This window comes from Hyperolius riggenbachi, chromosome 9 (genome assembly GCF_040937935.1).
Source record: "Hyperolius riggenbachi isolate aHypRig1 chromosome 9, aHypRig1.pri, whole genome shotgun sequence".
NCBI classification, from domain to species: domain Eukaryota; kingdom Metazoa; phylum Chordata; class Amphibia; order Anura; family Hyperoliidae; genus Hyperolius; species Hyperolius riggenbachi.
The window spans coordinates 67,314,392-67,333,661 of NC_090654.1; the positions used below are offsets into that span (position 1 = coordinate 67,314,392).

At 44.7% G+C, this 19,270-nt stretch overlaps 1 protein-coding gene and 1 long non-coding RNA gene across 2 annotated transcripts in view; one reads left to right on the plus strand and one right to left on the minus strand.

The window, feature by feature from the left end:
• The window catches only part of DOCK3 (dedicator of cytokinesis 3), a 377,696-nt gene that overhangs the window by 72,314 nt on the left and 286,112 nt on the right, over nt 1-19,270 (minus strand). The window contains 5 exon segments of the mRNA XM_068252991.1: nt 9,339-9,480; nt 9,805-9,909; nt 10,468-10,554; nt 16,722-16,870; nt 18,199-18,292. Coding sequence (XP_068109092.1) covers nt 9,339-9,480; nt 9,805-9,909; nt 10,468-10,554; nt 16,722-16,870; nt 18,199-18,292 — 577 coding nt within the window.
• LOC137532473 (uncharacterized) overlaps nt 1-19,270 on the plus strand; it is a 143,702-nt gene that overhangs the window by 60,329 nt on the left and 64,103 nt on the right. Inside the window, exon 2 of the long non-coding RNA XR_011023939.1 lies at nt 3,021-3,147. This is a non-coding gene — a long non-coding RNA (uncharacterized lncRNA). The remainder of the gene's footprint in view (nt 1-3,020; nt 3,148-19,270) is intronic.

Consider the following 19,270-nt stretch of genomic DNA (forward strand, 5'->3'; position numbering starts at 1 on the left):
AGGCAATGCTCATGCAAATATGCATTTGCTTTCGCATGCCAAACTTTGCAGGGTTAAAAAACTATACAATGAATTTTCGATGCTGGTCGAAAATGCAAATATTTCTGAAGATTTTCGTGAAAATTCGCCAAAAACGAAAACGGGATTTTCGACGCGAAAATTACTTAGGCGAAAAATCGCAAGGAACACTGCTAGGTACTTATCCATTAGCCGGGTGCATCCGGCAGGTGGCGCTAATTACTATTCCCCCTCCAGGCCGACATGGATAGTAGGGAAAGCTGTAACTCTGGTGGAGTTTTGTCGCCACCTGCCGGATGCGCCCGGCTAACGGATAAGTACCCACTGCTACATTAGCACTATCCAGGAGCGCCACGGGGAGGCTTCCCAATACCCCCTTTTTATACAACCAGGGGGAACCACGGGGTCCCAGGCTCTCTCACTGCCTGGGAACCACAGCGGCATCCCCCGCTGTTTGTATCCTTTGGAGGCAGGTGGTGGATGGCTTGCTCTGGTGGTGTGAGCCCTGGAGTTAGTTGTCTGCGCTTGTCCTTCAACCCCCCCCCCCCCCCCCCCCCCGGAGTGTTGTATGTGAGCCAGCCCTGAGCTCTAAAGCTCGGGGTGACCCATGCTTCACTCCTTTCTCATGCGGTGCCCCCAAGTTAATGCGCATGTAGCAGAACGCAATGGACATTAAGGTAAGTGCCTGTATTTAATATTGGGAGGTGGGTGCGGACGGCTCTCCCCGGCGCTGGCCACGCTTGGGGGTGCCTGCGCCACCTAGCCTCCCCCTCCGGGGTACCGCTGTAGTTCCCAGGCAGCAAGAGAGCCTGGGACCCCGTGGTCCCCCCGGTTGTATAAAAAGGGGGCATTGGGAATCCTCCCCGTGGCGCTCCTAGATAGTGCTAATGTAGCATGTAGCAGTGTTGCTTGCGAATTTTCGCCTAAGTCATTTTCGCATTAAAAATCCCGTTTTCGTTTTTGGCGAATTTTCACGAAAATCTTCAGAAATATTTGCATTTTCGACCAGCATCGAAAATTCATTGTATGTGGATGCTTAAGCCCTTATGCGGAAAAACGTCCACAATAATCCGCATGGAAATTCAGTTTATGCGGACGTTTATACGGAAAAATGTCCGCAATAATGCGCAAGAAACTTCTCTGAATGCGGACGCTAATGCCCTTATGCGGAAAATGTCCGCAATAATACGCAAGTAACGCGAAAATGACTGGCATTAGGCGAAAATTAACGCAAAAAAATTAGATGGAAAATTTGCCTGTCAAAACGAAATTAGATGAAAATTTGGTAAAAATTTGTCAAAATAATTTTTTGCATTTTCGCTCATCACTGGCATGTAGCAGGTCGACCGCTTTGTGGTATTGGTTTTTTGACTCTGCCTAGTTTGGCATGAAAAAAAGCAAATTTGCATGAGCATTGCCTCATGAATAGCCAATTAGGCCAGATTTGCAAAGCCAGACTTGCTAGGGTAGGCCTCTTTTCCACGGACAGTTGATAGGCAGTAAAATGCCTCTCAAAGTCTTACAACTGCTTACTGCTGCCTGGTAACAGCTTGTTGCTGCCTGGTATCTGCTCACTGCTGCCTGGTATCTGCTCACTGCTGCCTGGTAACTGCTTGTTGCTGCCTGGTAACTGCTTACTGCTGCCTGGTAACTGCTTACTGCTGCCTGGTAACTGCTTACTGCTGCCTGGTAACAGCATGCTGCTGCCTGGTAACAGCTTGTTGCTGCCTGGTATCTGCTCACTGCTGCCTGGTAACTGCTTGTTGCTGCATGATAACTGCTCACTGCTGCATGATAACTGCTCACTGCTGCATGATAACTGCTTGCTGAGCACACAGCTCAACAGTCCGTGGAAAAGAAGCCTTAAACTTGGTGTTTGAGCACGCATACATTTTCTCATGCAAAGTACTTCTTCTTCTTGCTCGAAGGTTGAGGCACTTAGCCTATTATATATATCGATAGATAGATGTCATCATCACCAGTTTGCTACTTGTCATCACTGCACACTTAACTCATTTCAAATCAAAACCTCCGATCCCTTTAAGGACCAGAGGCTTTTTTTTTCACTTCCTGATCACTGTGATCAAGAGGTCAGGAGCCAATGAAAATGCCTCCTGACCAATATACGGAACTCCACTTTCCAATGAAAATAATGTAATTAAAAAAGTGCTGCAGTTTTACAATAATTATGTATAAATTATTTAGTCAGTGTTTGCCCATTGTAAAATCTTTCCTCTCCCTGATTTACATTCTGACATTTATCACATGGTGACATTTTTACTGCTGGCAGGTGATGTCAGTGGAAGGAGAAGCTGCTTGCTTTTTTGGCAGTTGGAAACAGCTATTTTTCACAATGCAACAAGGTTCACAGACAGGAAACTGCCAGGACCATGATCCTCACAGTTTCCTGTGGGAGGGGTTTCACCACAATATCAGCCATACAGAGGCTTCTGATGATCCGTTTGTGAAAAGGAATAAATTTCTCTTGTAAAAGGGGGTATCAGCTACTGAAAGAGATAAAGTTCAGTTCTTGGTCATGGTTTCTCTTTAAGACAGAGGAGATCTGTGCCGGTGGGGCCACGCTATATCATCCCATGCTCTGGACGCAATAGCATGTCCTGAGCGCTACGCCGCATCAGGCTTAGGCAGCCACAAGTGTTGCAAAGTTTTAACTACTAGCGGTTACACACCGATTAAAAGATCAAAGAAAGACTATTAATTTCCATAAGATAACTGCCTGAATTACATAAAAACATAATTCACTAAAATATAATGTATGAAAAAACTGTAAAAAGGGCAGCATGTTTTAGAGGAGGGTTCTTGGCCCACCAAACAACATATTGATAGATTATAACTTGTTGGGACCTCATACCTCATCCAAACTGCCAGCTATTTCACAGTGTATCATTTGTGGGCACCTTTAATAAAGCATTAAATGTATGCATCACCCTGGTTTCATCAGTTATTCCAATTTATTTTGAATGTGTTTCTTCTCTTGACAGCTTAATAATATTAAAAAGAAAGTCACTTTTTGATTGGTAATTCTTTGTGACCATCATAAGCCAACAGCACCCAAGGTGAGCCCGTGTGCTGCCGATGAGAAGCGCCAGGAAGAAAGAAAAACTGAAGGTAAGAACAGAACCCTCCTGTTTCCCAGGCGTCTCCATGGTAGCATACTGCAGAGTAATAACTAGACAAAGCAAAGGGTGGAATGTACGACAAATGTATAATAAACAACAAAGAGGAAACAAATTGAACATCAGACCAGAAGACGCAGGAAATATATATATCCCCCCCCCCCCCCCCCAAATTCCACTGACAATAAGGGAACATGCTCTAACTAGTAATTTATAAATGTGTGTCCAGAAGCCCAATTAGGGTACTATACCTGTCTTACATATTGTTTCCATGGAAACTTTTTCATATCTGGCCTAGAATAAGGACATATCTAGTCTAGAGTGGGCAGATCATTCTTGAAGGGACAATAAACATTTAGCTCAGCAAGTCCTATGGATAACTTTGAGAATCCGGTGTCCTATCGCCTGTGAGGAAGCTGGTTTTAATTGTATTTGGCAGAGTCTGTCAAAACCCTTAGGAGCTTGTATTGGACTAACCCCCCCCCCCCCCCCCCCCCCCCCCTCCCCTCCCCCCTCTACTAAAATAGCAATGCTAAATATAAATTTCCCAGGCTTTATTATAGAGATGCCCTGAATCTAAATGGGGAGGGTGCAGCTGTGCTGGGTAAGTAGCAATGATGATTAATGAGATGCAAATACTGAGTGGATGAGAATGTATGTAAATTTTATGCAAATATATGCAGTTTGAAAATGGACCAATCAATTTAAACCCAGGTTTAAACTGATTGGTCCCTTTTGAAGTTGCATATGTTTGCATAAAATTTGCATAAATTTGCATCAACTCTGAAATATTTGCATCTCATTGATCATCCCTAGTGACTAGTTAGTTAGAAGGTTGGGGGATATTTTAGGCTGGGATTGGTAAGGCTATAGTTATGGAGGGTTATAGATTAGAGAGTACATAGGGATTAGGCAGAGTAGTTATTATAGACTATGGGATCCTGGAAGTATGGACTGTAGATACTGAAAAGGGGGGCAGGGAGATCACAAAGAGTAAGGAGGTGACTAACCATCAGGAGGCGATCTAACCTTCTACTGCTTGAATCTGTCTGAAATGTGTGCCTTGTATAGGGGAAGGGGATTCCATTCCTCTCTGATCAAATTCAGATCAGAGAGGGATTCATCTGTTTGCCACATTGCATGGCAATCTAACAGTGTATGGCCACCTTAAAGAGAATCTGTATTGTTAAAATCGCACAAAAGTAAACATACCAGTGCGTTAGGGAACATCTCCTATTACCCTCTGTCACAATGTCGCCGCTCCTCGCCGCATTAAAAGTGGTTAAAAACAGTTTTAAAAAGTTAGTTTATAAACAAACAAAATGGCCACCAAAACAGGAAGTAGGTTGATGTACAGTATGTCCACACATAGAAAATACATCCATACACAAGCAGGCTGTATACACCCTTCCTTTTGAATCTCAAGAGATCATTTGTGTGTTTCTTTCCCCCTGTTCTCATGCACTGAAGTTTCAGGCTGCTCATTTCTTCCTGCAAACAGCTTTGCCCTTGTCTAATTCCTCAGTATGTGAAAGCCCAGCCAGCTCAGAGGACGATTTATCCAGCTTGTAAAAGATAAGAGAGAAGAGAGAAGCTGCTCTAATCCTAAATAACACAAGGGCAGTGTGCATAGAGGGGCCTGGAAGGGGGAGTTCATAGCAGAACCACAACACTGAAGAACTTGGCAGCCTTCCAGACACAGGCCGACAAGTCTGACAGGGGAAAGATACATTGATTTATTACAGAGACAGTGATAGTATAAAGTGCTGCAGTAAGCCAGAACACATTAGAATAGCATTTGGAACATGTAGGATGATAAAAAACAGGATGCAATTTTTGTTACGGAGTCTCTTTAAATCAACCTGTCTCTATATGAGATCTCTAAAGGACAGGGGATCGTCTAGTGTAAGAGATAAGCTGCCTATACACATCCACATCTGTGGTAGTTCAGGTAAAAGATTGATATCTTCCAGATATCGATAAGTATCATGTTCTAAATCTTGTCTAGCAGCTGCTAATTTTGTACTGCCCAATACAATCCAATTTCATTACTAATGCTGGGGATACATGGTACGTTTCTGTACCGTGTATCGACGAGCTGATCCGGCCAGCTGATAATATTCAGCTGGCCTGATCATGCCGCTCGACCCACGCCCGCTCGATTCCGGGACGAGCGCGAATCGATCCGCGGACGAGCGGGGATGCGGCTGGAGTCGATCCGGCGGCTAATCGGCAGCCGGATCGACCCGTCTATGCCCAGCATAAGACTCAGATGATAGGGTAGGATTTGTATAAATATGTATTTCATTCTTTGAAGTTTTTCAAATCATGTTCTTCTACTCTTCCAAATCTATTTCTGCATGCTTGCTACTAAAAGTATTACAGGCAGAGGATTAGCAGGATAGTCAGGCAACTGGTATTGCTTAAAATAAAATAAAAATGACAGCCTCCATATACCTTTCACTTCAGAATCCCTTTAACTTGAAGATTCAAACGTGGGACTAAAGCTACGTACACATGCATGACTCAAGTCAGCTGAAGTTGCCGATAATGACCACTTCAGCCAGTAGTCAGGCGTGTGTACAGTAGCCTGATGGTTGTGGTGGATGTACTGTTTATCGTTTTTTTGTCCGTTGGGAGGGAGGTGTTGCTTCCCAATGGACATCATTGACGGTTACAACATTATGTGAACTGTAACACTCCCTTTGTTTTGTATCTCCTCCTGTGCCAGTGTGGGGCTTTCTACATTGGCAAAACCGGATTTGAAAACTAGGATTGGTGAACATCTCACCAGTATTAAGAGCACTACATCCACCACACCAGTGGCAAGACATTTTAAGTCTGTTCATGGGGTGGATTATCGAGGTTTACGCTTTATCGGTCTAGATCGCATACATACGACAATTAGAGGGGGCAATTATGATCGGTTGCTCCTCCAGAAAAAATCTCAGTGGATTTTTAAATTAAATAATGATACAACCGGGTTTGCAGCTTTTTTGCCAGCCTGATTGATCATTTATATATTACAGACCCCTGAAAAAGAGTTTGATAGCTCCCATTAGAGTCCCATAAAAGTACCCCAAAGCACCAGCATCTCTGGTGCTTTGTGTCTGAGGGCGGGTTGCCTCTGCCTGCTGACCCCTTTGGTCCTCCTTTTGCAACATCGCTGCACTCAGACAATTTAATATACTTTTGATCTTTTGTATTAACTGTGCTGTTCCAGGACTTTCATCTGGACAATTGACCAAAAGCTTTATTTGGTTTCTCTATGTCCTGCATATGTTCCACTTGGAAGATCCCTGATTAATCATCAACTCTATTTTTAAATCTGTATGCTGGCGCATGATTACAATACAGCATTGCATTTGGTATATGCTGTTTGTTGTTACTATCTAAGATATTTGCAGTATTTTTCAATGCTAGCACTATTTAAGGTTGCCTTATGTGTGAATGCTCTGTGCCCATCTACGTCCCCCTTTTGTAGCCACTCGGCTTTTTGCAAACTTTTTTATGCATGTGGATATCCCTACATGCTGTTTTGTGCCTCCTTCAGCCTCTGGCTTCTGAATGGCTGTGGCTCTTCTGAGGAGTGGATGACGCACATGGATGCATGTGTGTTGGGCTGCGTGTTGCGTATATAGGTAGGGTACAAGCGCTACGTCATATCCACGTCTCCCTTTTAAAAAGCCGGTAGACCTGGTGAAACATGTCAGGGCCTCTGGCGTGCTTCTGATGCTGACATGTGCGCTGGACCTGCTCTCTGCAAGCGCTGACATCCCTGCTCCCTCACCGCTTCCACCGCCTTCGCTACTCATTGCGTGTTGAGCCGGTGTGCTTGGTGACCACAACAACTGGTGCAGCTTCTATCCACTCAGACTCATTGTAACCACAGCTTGTATGCTGGCAACGGGTGGAGACTACAGTGCTTGCTACCGGGTGGACCTTTCCTACATTCCCTGGACTGTGACTCCTTGGCACTGCGCTGGGTTAAGTGGACCCTCACTTGGACTTTGCGGTCCCTTGCACCTGCCCTCCAACCCCCCTCATTCCCTTGATTTTTACGTGTGTACAGTAGTCCCCGACCCCCAACCACCGCCGTACAGTGGCATGGCCAACTTCATTGTGCACGCTGCTCCCCCATGTGACATTACACATGTGCTGATCTGTCGTCCCTCTCCCCCCCCCCCCCCCCCACACACACACACTAGGCAAAAGAGCGCACTGTCAGCTATACAGCTCACTTTACATGTGAAAGTCGGGCCAAACAATGTCGCCCAAGAAGATCAGGTATCAAGCCTATGAGTAATTGGTCTTCAGGATCTTTGCCTTTGGAGAACAGGTGTCTGTAGAAGTAGAAGTGCATTGGATAAGTATAAGGCTGCTTGAATAAACTAAAATTGGGTCTTGTTTGACGAGTGAGGAAACCTCATGGTTCTTTCGGGTAATTTCTGCATAACAGACTTCACACACAGCCTTCTGCAGAAAAAGTGGTCTGCAGCAAACATAGTACTGATCACCTTCCAGCCTCTGATGGAAAATAATATTTTCTGTGCCCCTTCTAATAGGTCTGTGATAAAAAGATATTATGAAGGTTACAGATTGAGCCTCTGGACTAGAATGAAGGACTTCTTTCTGTGCCTTTGAAGATGAGTGGTGACTTTGTGTTCCACCTTCCTGCTGATCACTTCTGAGAGCATACTGAGATCTGCTGGATTCCTAAGCATGACCTTACCTTTGTACTATCCTGCTGATCCTCTGCTTCTAATACATTTAGCCATAGACCCTGAATAAGCACGCAGATCAGATGTTTGAGTGAACTTTGACTGGATTTGCAGCATGCTTTTTTTAGGTGGGTGATTCAGACACTACTGGTACATGTAAGATCCGGACACCAGGCAACTGGAATTGTTTAAAAGGACATTAATACAGCAGCCTCCATATCCCTCTCACTTCAGGTGTCCTTTAAAAGTACTTACCCCTATTTATATATGGAAACGGAAGGCATCAACCAGGCCCGTATTTACATCACAGGAGCCTATAGGATATTCTGGCACCCTAAACTTCATAGTCCATGAACCTACAGAGCTCCACCAAACTGCACTGAAAGTGTGCTGGCTGGCCCAGCGGTGTCTTCTTCCCTATGTCCCCTGCCCGGTGTAGACAGCTACAGGTGCCCCTTATTAGGTAGCCAGAGTTCCCTCAGTATTAAGTAGCTAATGCCCCTGATTGAAGAGAAATCTCATCAGTGAAATGGCGAGTGAGTAACCTCTCATTTACGTTCTGCTCAGGACTTTCTATAGGGAAGGAGGGAGGGAAGTGAGCCACCTTTCCATCATCCGGCGCGTGCAGGCACGTGCCTACAGTGCCTTAGGAGAAAAGTGGTACTCATAACACACCCACCCTGGCTCAGAATGAGGGTTGTATGTTACTATTTGTCTATGTGATGTTTCTGTGAGACCTTCTGGTATCCAAAATGTCTGCCATCAGCACAGTAAAGGTACGCGATAGGTACCTTTACTGTGAGCAACCAATATGGCAGTGGCCATATTGGTAGCACCAACCAATATGGCCACTGCAAGCAGGTAAATGGGACACACCTCCTGCACACATATGCAGAATGAAGAGATGAAAGCCCATAGACTGATGAGCAGACAGAGAAAAAAGCACCAGTGGACAGGTGAGAGTAACTCCCCTGCTGCAGTGGTCGGCCCCAAATCGAATGCCGCTAGCGAAGCGCTTCTGACCTGCCGCCATTCGATATCTTCCATCTGGCTAGAAAGCGATCATTTGGGAAGTGTTTGCAGTATCGATTTCTAACAGATTAAATCGAATCAGCCAGATAGTGATAGAGATTACTGACAAGAGTATCCCTAAATGTTCTTGGTTAGTTAGTTCTATGGTTTGTGATCTGCCTGATGGGTTTTTAGCAGGACCAACCTTTCTAGTGCCTGCTCTTCTCCGTACAGACCTTTTCAAGCAAGCCTAAAGCCAAATACATATACGGTAATAACAAGTGTATATGGTCAGAACACCTCATAAACATTTGGTTTTGTGTCATCTGCAACTGCTAGAGGACCAGCAACTTCCGCTATCACGTCAAAGACTATTATGGCGGGAAATCCTGACAGGCATTTTCCCATCATTCTCTGCGCTCTGGTGACAAACAGACACAATGAAGGATACACTGTGCATCGCTCTGCAGGATGGTGTCATCTGGATGGTTAAGATGCTGCATTGCGATCGCTTGCGGGAACTCGCTCAGCATCCTCTGCTGGAAGGCCTCCAGGCGCTCATAGTCGTGACCCCGACACACAAACTCCTTATTCTGTCAACAGGAAGAACACACAACTTATGGGGCTATCAATGTGGCCATTGCTTGGAGGAACCATAAAAATGAAACATTCCCAACCAATGAGAAGGTGCGGATTCCAAAATAAGTGGCAGCTATAATTATGATTCAAAGGTTTTGTGTTGGGTTTGAAGGTTCATCAAAGCTAAATAATACAACAATCCCACACAAAGGTCAATCAAATGGGAGAGGTCCGATTCCAAGGAGTAGGAAGGATTCTGCACAGATAATTGTCAGGACACTGGAAAGTGAGGGTGGAGGAACACACAGAGGGTGGAGGAACAGCATGAAGAATCTTACCCGTAAAAAGAATGGAAATTTCTTCCCATAAAAGCCGATTCTGAAGAACTCTGGCTCTAGCCTCTGCTGATCCATGATGTGGTCATAATATGAAGCCTCCATTTTCTGAGCAAGAAAATATGAAAGAGAGAAAGACAGGGGTGTCATGGGGCTGTCATCACACACAAGGGCTGATCTGGCAATACTGGTGCAAAGGAACAGGAGCATTTACCCAGAGCAGCCAATCCATTTACAGCTACTCAACAAAACAAAGATCCCTTATTGGCTTCTCTAAGCAATTGCTAATATCTTGCCCCAGTTTTACTGTCTCCAGATGTGATAACTGCTACATTAAGTACATTTCAACAGCAAGTTGCTAGTCCTCTCCACAGAACATATAAAAACAATTAGCCTCCTGTTGTGACACTTTCACAGAGGTTGGGATGGAGCATCCGCCAGGGACAGGTAAGATTTCAAGGCAGCTGAACTACCGAATGGAGGCCTACTAGGGGGTTTGGCAGCACAGGGGCCCCAGGAGCTGACTTTCATGGGCGGAAGTTCCCAAATTAGTTTTGCCCCAGGGCCCCCATGTGGCTTAAACTGGCCCTGCACATTGTAGATCTGTCGAGAGCAGCCACTATGAAGTAAAATACATACCAATGCAGTGTCAGAAAAGAGACTCACCAGAATCCAGCTCAGGCTCGGAAAGTCATAGAGTTTCTCATATTGAGCTGCCAGCTCTCGGCACAGAGGAATGGCATATTCCCAGCACTGCAGGTAAACAGAAAAGAAGTCATCAAGATACCATCACATGAATCCTGATCACTGCACAAAGCAGGCAGTTATATTCCGAAGAAACAACTGAAGTGGAATAAAACTCTGACATAACATACAATAAAAATGTGTTTTCCTACTTTTTATTAATTGCTTTTGTGCACAGGTGGTATTGTCTGTGTCACGATCTGTTCCTGCTGATGACATTTGTGAACTTTTGCATGGACTTCCTCTAATCACCAGCAGATGTCCACTCTCTCAGCAAGAACATTTTTGCAATCCTCCTGAAGTTCCCTCTGCTCACCAGCCAGTGTTGCCAACCACCCATAAATTTACGGGCAGCCCGTAATTTTGGATACAAATTAAGCTGCCCGTGAATTCCGTAAGGAATTCAGCAGCGTCCGTAAAAGGGCGGCCAATCGGCCGCCCGCTCTGTTGCAGGACAGCAGCGCAGTGGAGGAAGAGCTGTGGGCAGCGGTGGAGAAGGGGGGCAATCTCCCCCCCCTTCTCTCACCTTAGTGCTCTCCCTCCCTCGCTGACTGTCCCCCTCCTAAGTGACGAGTGACTGGCAGTGGCGTTTGGCAGCGGGCGGGACTTACCTTCCGTCTCGCTCCTGCGCCGGAAGTTCTGCTGCTCTGATCTGGACCAGACCAGAGTAGCGGCAAATCATCCCGCGCCGGCGGCGAGAGAAGACGCAGGTAAGTTCCGCTCACTGCCGCCTGCAACTGCCAGTCACTCGTCTACTGGGCACATATACATCTGGCTACATCTACTGGGCACATATAACCCTGGCTACATCTACTGGGCACATATAACCCTGGCTACATCTACTGGGCACATATAACCCTGGCTACATCTACTGGGCACATATACCTCTGGCTACATCTACTGGGCACATATACCTCTGGCTACATCTACTGGGCACATCTACCCCTGGCTACATCTACTGGGCACATATACCTCTGGCTACATCTACTGGGCACATATACATCTGGCTACATCTACTGGGCACATATAACCCTGGCTACATCTACTGGGCACATATACCTGTGGCTACATCTACTGGGCACATATAACCCTGGCTACATCTACTGGGCACATATAACCCTGGCTACATCTACTGGGCACATATAACCCTGGCTACATCTACTGGGCACATATACATCTGGCTACATCTACTGGGCACATATAACCCTGGCTACATCTACTGGGCACATATAACCCTGGCTACATCTACTGGGCACATATACCCCCTGGCTACATCTACTGGGCACATATACCTCTGGCTACATCTACTGGGCACATATAACCCTGGCTACATCTACTGGGCACATATAACCCTGGCTACATCTACTGGGCACATATACCTCTGGCTACATCTACTGGGCACATATACATCTGGCTACATCTACTGGGCACATATAACCCTGGCTACATCTACTGGGCACATATAACCCTGGCTACATCTACTGGGCACATATAACCCTGGCTACATCTACTGGGGACATATAACCCTGGCTACCCATGGGCACATATACCTCTGGCTACATCTACTGGGCACATATAACCCTGGCTACATCTACTGGGCACATATAACCCTGGCTACATCTACTGGGCACATATAACCCTGGCTACATCTACTGGGCACATATACCTCTGGCTACATCTACTGGGCACATATAACCCTGGCTACCCATGGGCACATATACCTCTGGCTACATCTACTGGGCACATATAACCCTGGCTACATCTACCGGGCACATATAACCCTGGCTACATCTACTGGGCACATATACCTCTGGCTACATCTACTGGGCACATATAACCCTGGCTACCCATGGGCACATATACCTCTGGCTACATCTACTGGGCACATATAACCCTGGCTACATCTACCGGGCACATATAACCCTGGCTACATCTACTGGGCACATATACCTCTGGCTACATCTACTGGACACATATAACCCTGGCTACATCTACTGGGCACATATACCCCCTGGCTACATCTACTGGGCACATATACCCCCTGGCTACATCTACTGGGCACATATACCTCTGGCTACATCTACTGGGCACATATACCTCTGGCTACATCTACTGGGCACATATAACCCTGGCTACATCTACTGGGCACATATACATCTGGCTACATCTACTGGGCACATATAACCCTGGCTACATCTACTGGGCACATATACATCTGGCTACATCTACTGGGCACATATAACCCTGGCTACATCTACTGGGCACATATACCTGTGGCTACATCTACTGGGCACATATAACCCTGGCTACATCTACTGGGCACATATAACCCTGGCTACATCTACTGGGCACATATACATCTGGCTACATCTACTGGGCACATATAACCCTGGCTACATCTACTGGGCACATATACCTGTGGCTACATCTACTGGGCACATATAACCCTGGCTACATCTACTGGGCACATATAACCCTGGCTACATCTACTGGGCACATATAACCCTGGCTACATCTACTGGGCACACATACCTCTGGCTACATCTACTGGGCACATATACCTCTGGCTACATCTACTGGGCACATATACCTCTGGCTACATCTACTGGGCACATATACCTCTGGCTACATCTACTGGGCACATATACCTCTGGCTACATCTACTGGGCACATATACCTCTGGCTACATCTACTGGGCACATATAACCCTGGCTACATCTACTGGGCACATATACCTCTGGCTACATCTACTGGGCACATATAACCCTGCCTACAATATACTGGGGACATATACCTCTGGCTACATATACTGGGCACATATATCTGCTGGCTACATATACTGAGGACACTGGCTGTTTGCCATTATGTGCATTTACTGGTGAAAAGCTGTCTCTTATGTGCATTTACTGGTGAAAAGCTGTCTCTTATTATGTGCATTTACTGGTGAAATGCTGTCTCTTATTATGTGCATTTACTGGTGCAAAGCTGTCTCTTATTATGTGCATTTACTGGTGAAAAGCTGTCTCTTATTATGTGCATTTACTGGTGAAAAGCTGTCTCTTATGTTCATTTACTGGTGAAAAGCTATCTCTCATTACGTGCATTTACTGGTGAAAAGCTGTCTCTCATTACGTGCATTTACTGGTGAAAAGCTGTCTCTCATTACGTGCATTCACTGGTGAAAAGCTGTCTGTCATTACGTGCATTTACTGGTGAAAGGCGGTCTCTTATATGCATTTACTGGTGAAAAGCTGTCTGTCATTACGTGCATTTACTGGTGAAAGGCTGTCTCTTATGTGCATTTACTGGTGAAACGCTGTCTCTCATTATGTGCATTTACTTGCCATGCCCACTTTAGTCGCCGCAAATTTCCTCGAACATGTTGCCCCCTACCCATTTGACTGCCCCCTCATATGTGCCAGTCTAGAACCGGCCCTGTACCCCTGCCTACATATACTGGGCACATATACCCCTGGCTACCTGTTCTGGGGACATCTCTCCCCCTGGCTACCTGTTCTGGGGACATCTATACCCCTGGCCACCTATTCTGGGGACACCTATAGACCTGGGGCTACCTATTTTTGGGGAACCACTGCTGTCAGATTAAATGTATTTTGGAAGAACCTCTGCCAGATTACGTGGATTTTTGGTGAAATGCTGTAAGATTACATGTATTTTGGGGGAAGGGGGGGAAACACTATGGCAGAGCTCAAACTTCCCTGGCAGACCTTTCACAGCAATATTAAAATCATGTATATTTGGCCCCACCCATGACCATGCCCACATTCTGTTTCGTGGTCACGCCCATTTTTCGGCGTGTTTTGTCAGTAAAAAAAATCTTTTGTCAGTAAATTTTTAGGTATTTGTCAGTAAAAAATAACGTGAAAGGTTGGCAACACTGCCAACAGCAGAGGTCTCTGTATTCAAGAACTGTGTCTCTGCAGCCTTGGAAGAGGTCACATGACCATCCTGCAGAGTATATAAGTCCAGCTCCAACAGAACTTCTTTGCTAGTTCATTGATGTGGATAGCCCAAGAGCCTGTGTTCTGGTCACTGCTCCTGTTACCCTGATACTTGTTACCTGATTCTTGATTCCTGTTACCTGTTTGTATGTTTTCCTGATTACTGTTTGCTTGACTTCCCTGTGTATGATATTGGCTTTCCCGACTATTCTATGGTTATCGATTGTATTTGCTTGACTTCCTGGTATCTGATCTTGGCTTGTATGACGTTCCAATTGCCTGCTGCATTATGTACTATGCCTGAATGTATATTGTTGTGTGTGTGTGTATATATATATATATATATGTGTGTGTGTTAGCTTAGTTAGACAGGGTCCGGGGTTCACTGTATACACTGTATATTTGGTTTGTTGTATGTCTGATCGCAAGACATTCATGCCTGCAGTCATATTGCCAATTGTTTGCTGTCGTATTGCTATTTTTGTACAGTTGCTTGAATACGCTTGTATGTATGTTCATGCTCATTTGCATTTTCACCTGTACATATCCTGCACTTTTGTGAATAAACCTTTACTTTATTTCACCTTTATCCTGTGGTTTGCTCTTCAGTATTTCCACAATAGTGACATTCTGCATTCAGTGCAAATCTGCATGCACTGTACGTTACAGTCTGCTTATAAAAAACAAGGTCCCAAAGTAAAGTTTATCTGCTCTGAAAGCTGAGATTGCATTTTATTCATAGATTTTAATATATAAATATAGCAGCTATCTAGTGAAAAGTTCTCATCTGTCTCTGCTTGTTAGCTCAATACAGTTTCGTTTCTGTACGTGGCTGGCTGTAACTAATTGTAGCAACAGAGGAATGTAAACAACAAAAAATTGTATCCCCTCTTCGGATGCACATCACAAGCTGAAGGAACTTTCCACTGCAAAATGAAGTGCTGTGTTTAACTGTTAGAATGCTATTCTATTCTATTCTGCTATAATTTTTCTGATAGTAGGTTTAAAGCCGTAAATAATCTTTTTACAGCAAAGAATAAATATTGAGTTTCAGACCATGCCTGTGCTTCCACAACCGTTTGTTTGGCTCAAATTACCAATAGAAAATAAATAAAAGAATCCAAGCTTTAACTAGCCAGTTATTAACGCAAACCTGAAGCGAAACAAAAAAATTATGATATAATGAATTGTATGTGTAGTACGGATAAGGAATAGAACATTAGTAGCCAAGAAAAGAGTTTAATATTTTTATTTTAGGTTATATAGCTTTTTATTTATTTATTTATTTATTTATAAAAGTGCATCATTCTGTCACAGTTGCTGTTTTAAAACCACACTCTGTCTATTAAGCTATAAAACAAAGCAGAAACAATGACCCTTTGAACTGTCCTGCGGTAAACCCTTATCGCAAGCTGGCTCTCACTGTTCCTTAAAGGACACCCGAGGTGAGAGGGATATGGAGGCTGCCATATGTATTTCCTTGTAAACAATGCCAGTTGCCTGGCAGCCCTACTGATCTTCTGGCATAAACAGAGTCAAAACCTTGAAACAAGCATATGGCTAATCCAATAAAACCTAAGTCAGCTGAGTCAGAGTACCAGATCTGCTGCATGCTTGTTCAGGGGCTGTGGCTAATGGTATTAGAGGCAGAGGATCGGGAGGACTGCCAGGCAACTGGTATTGTTTAAACGGAAAAAAATATGGCAGCCTCCATATACCTCTCACTTCAGGTTCCCTTTCAGTGCTTCAGAAAACAGGAATGTATTTGACCCAAATGGGTTGGATAGCTCAGGGAAGCTCTTTTGCATATAAAACCATTTTTTTAACTCTTCTTGTACTGTAAAAAAGTATGAGGCTCTTTCCTTTGCTACTTATGTTCTATTTCTTAGCTGTACTACACATACATTTCATTATCGCATAAGTTTATTTTCTCTTCAGGTTTGCTTTAAAAGCAAAAAGTTCCAGCTGCATGGCCTGTAGGTGTCACTGTTTACATTACTGAATGCAGAGTGTGCAAACCAGTTTGTGGTGGGTGTTTATGAACGGCCAATGCAGCAATGACTTCTACAGGCTAGAGTACATTATTGCAATAATAAATAACAGTCCCTCATTACTGCATACCATTTCACTGTGTGATACGATCCCTTTCGCCACATACTAGTTACATCATTATCAAATCTCCCAGTCAGTGCAGTTATGGGTTTGTTTGCCCACCTTGCCCTTGTTGAAGTAGTGGATGATCTTGCGGGAGAGGGTCTCTTTGCGCTGCCATTCGGTCTGTGCGGGGTAGTGGAGGAACTCTCGCAGGGAGCGATCTTCCCACTGCAGCATCTCCCAGTACAGGATCAGCGTGAATGCAGCTTCTAGAAGAGGGGGGACAGATGGAGATCCCAGCAACAGACACACAGAGCTTCTACATGCTGCTCAGGACAATCTATTCTCTGCCTGTAGCTGTGTGATGAGTTATTGGCCTGTCCTGCTCCCATCCTATAGCAATACTTCATCATCATTTACAGGCTCTATTTATAGAATGAATGCTCCTGACAATTCCACCTGCTGTTTTAGAACCTGAGTGTTTTAGTTTACTGTGTATCTGCATCATCAGGTCTCTGCAGTCTGCGCTAAAGTGAACGTTCTATAAATACCTGGAAATCCCTGATTCTCAAAAGAATTGCGTGAGTAGCGTGCACACCTCAACCGATGCACTAATCCGCCACCCACAGCTGCGCTGCCCACAGTAAGCCGCCGGCGGTGCACTAAGCCGCCATCTATACTAAGCCGCTGCCCACACTAAGCCGACACCCACAGGTTGCGTCCATGCATACCGAGGCAAAGAAGATGGTTAGAACAGGGGGAACAGGCAAGTATAGGGAGCAGTCCTTATGCCCATGACTTCCCCTGTTCACCTCTGTCCTCTTCATTCTCTCATAAGAGCAATCATAAAGCTGCATTTGGGTCGGCAGCAGTACGCAAGCACTAGACCAGGCGGCGTGCATCATTGTTTGCGCTTCCGTGGCCGGGAGCACTCTGTGTAAACACATTACGTCACAACTGGTACTAGAAGTGCATATGTGTAAAGTGCGCCTAGTCACCGGAGCACAATCAATGACCTGCACCACCGGGCCTAGTGCTTGCGCATTGATCTGACCAGGCTAACCCAGAAGCAGCTTCTAATGGCCCTTATGAGAGAACAGGGGAAGAGAGGTGCAGGGGGTAGCACTATATGATGGATGACTCCTTTAAGTATCTGCAGCTGTGTGTGCACACCACAACAACCGCACTAAGATGCCACCCACAAATGCACCATTCACCCTAAGCTGCAGCCCGCACTAAACCGCCGCCAATAACTGCGACAAACACACAATAAGCCTCTGCCCATGGGTGTTTCCGGGTCCGTGCATATTTACAACTTTTGGTTAGTATATAGGATAAGTTTGCAATAATACTGGTCAGAATCCTTGTAATATAAAAGATCTGTAACCCCCAGTCTCCTCTCTTCTTCCCCTGCTAAGGAGAAGTCATTATAGTGACTGTTGTAATACACATAGGCGGCACTGTAGGCACGCTGTATTACAAATGCCTGTTAGTATATAAGATGACAGTTGCCAGGTTGCCATGGTGATCTCTCATGCATATTTACAACTGTGGATTAGTATTATAGATATTACCGTAATAACAACACTGTACATACCTGTAAAGCTCTCCGCCTGTAGGTGCAGGTCACAGAGCTTGTGGATATATCGGATGTACATCTCTTCTTTATTAATTTCTGATTTGTAGAAATTCTATAAACAGCCGGACAGAAGTTAGATTTACCTTCCCATAATACTAGCAGCAATACATACACAATCTGCACAAGCTGGCACATGCGGCCAATCACACAGAGTCCAGAAGATAAACAAGGAAATGTTTATCAGTGTTTTGCCATAAATTCATCAATGTAAACCTCCTTCTATTTCTAAAGTGCATTCGCTACTATTGGCTGACCAATTCTGAAAACATCTGCTGTTATTTAAAATGTACCACTAACCACATCAGTGGCAGTATATATACACCCCGTTTTTGCTCTCTACTAATGTGCACGCCCGTGACCCCCCTGATTCTGTATCGGTGTACTAGTACACCAATTAGTGAATGGGAACACAGCTCCCATTCACTGATCAAAGTGCCGGTATCATTGATCGCTGGCATCAATGAGATGCCTGAGGTCATTGTAATAACAGAAGTAACACGTTCACATGTTACCTCCTGTTAGCATACTAGCAGTATGCTCAGCAAGGTAATGCGTGAGGACATCTTGTAGCCAAATAGTAAAAATACACCAACATACATTTTGTTTTAATGAAAAGACCTACACATACAAATAAAATAAACCCCTTACCTCCCACACTCTCCTATAGTTACCCAAATGAAACTTTTGCATTAAAAAATTACGATAAAAAAAAAATACATAAATAGTTACCTTGGGGACTGAACTTTTTTTTAATATGTATGTCAAGAGGGTATATTACTGTTATTTTTGAAAATATGGGGTAGTGATTGTTCGCAAAACTGAAAAAAATGCACCTTTATTACCAAATAAAATATTGGCGCCATTTACTAGGGATATATTGTAAACGTTGCAATAACTGAGACAAATAAAATAGGTGGGTTTTAATAACAGTAGCATGTATTCAGGGAAGGATTTACCATAAGGCTCTGTAGGCACGTGCCTACAGGTGCCAGATGATGGAAAGGCAGCTCACTCCCCTGAGTCCTCCTCC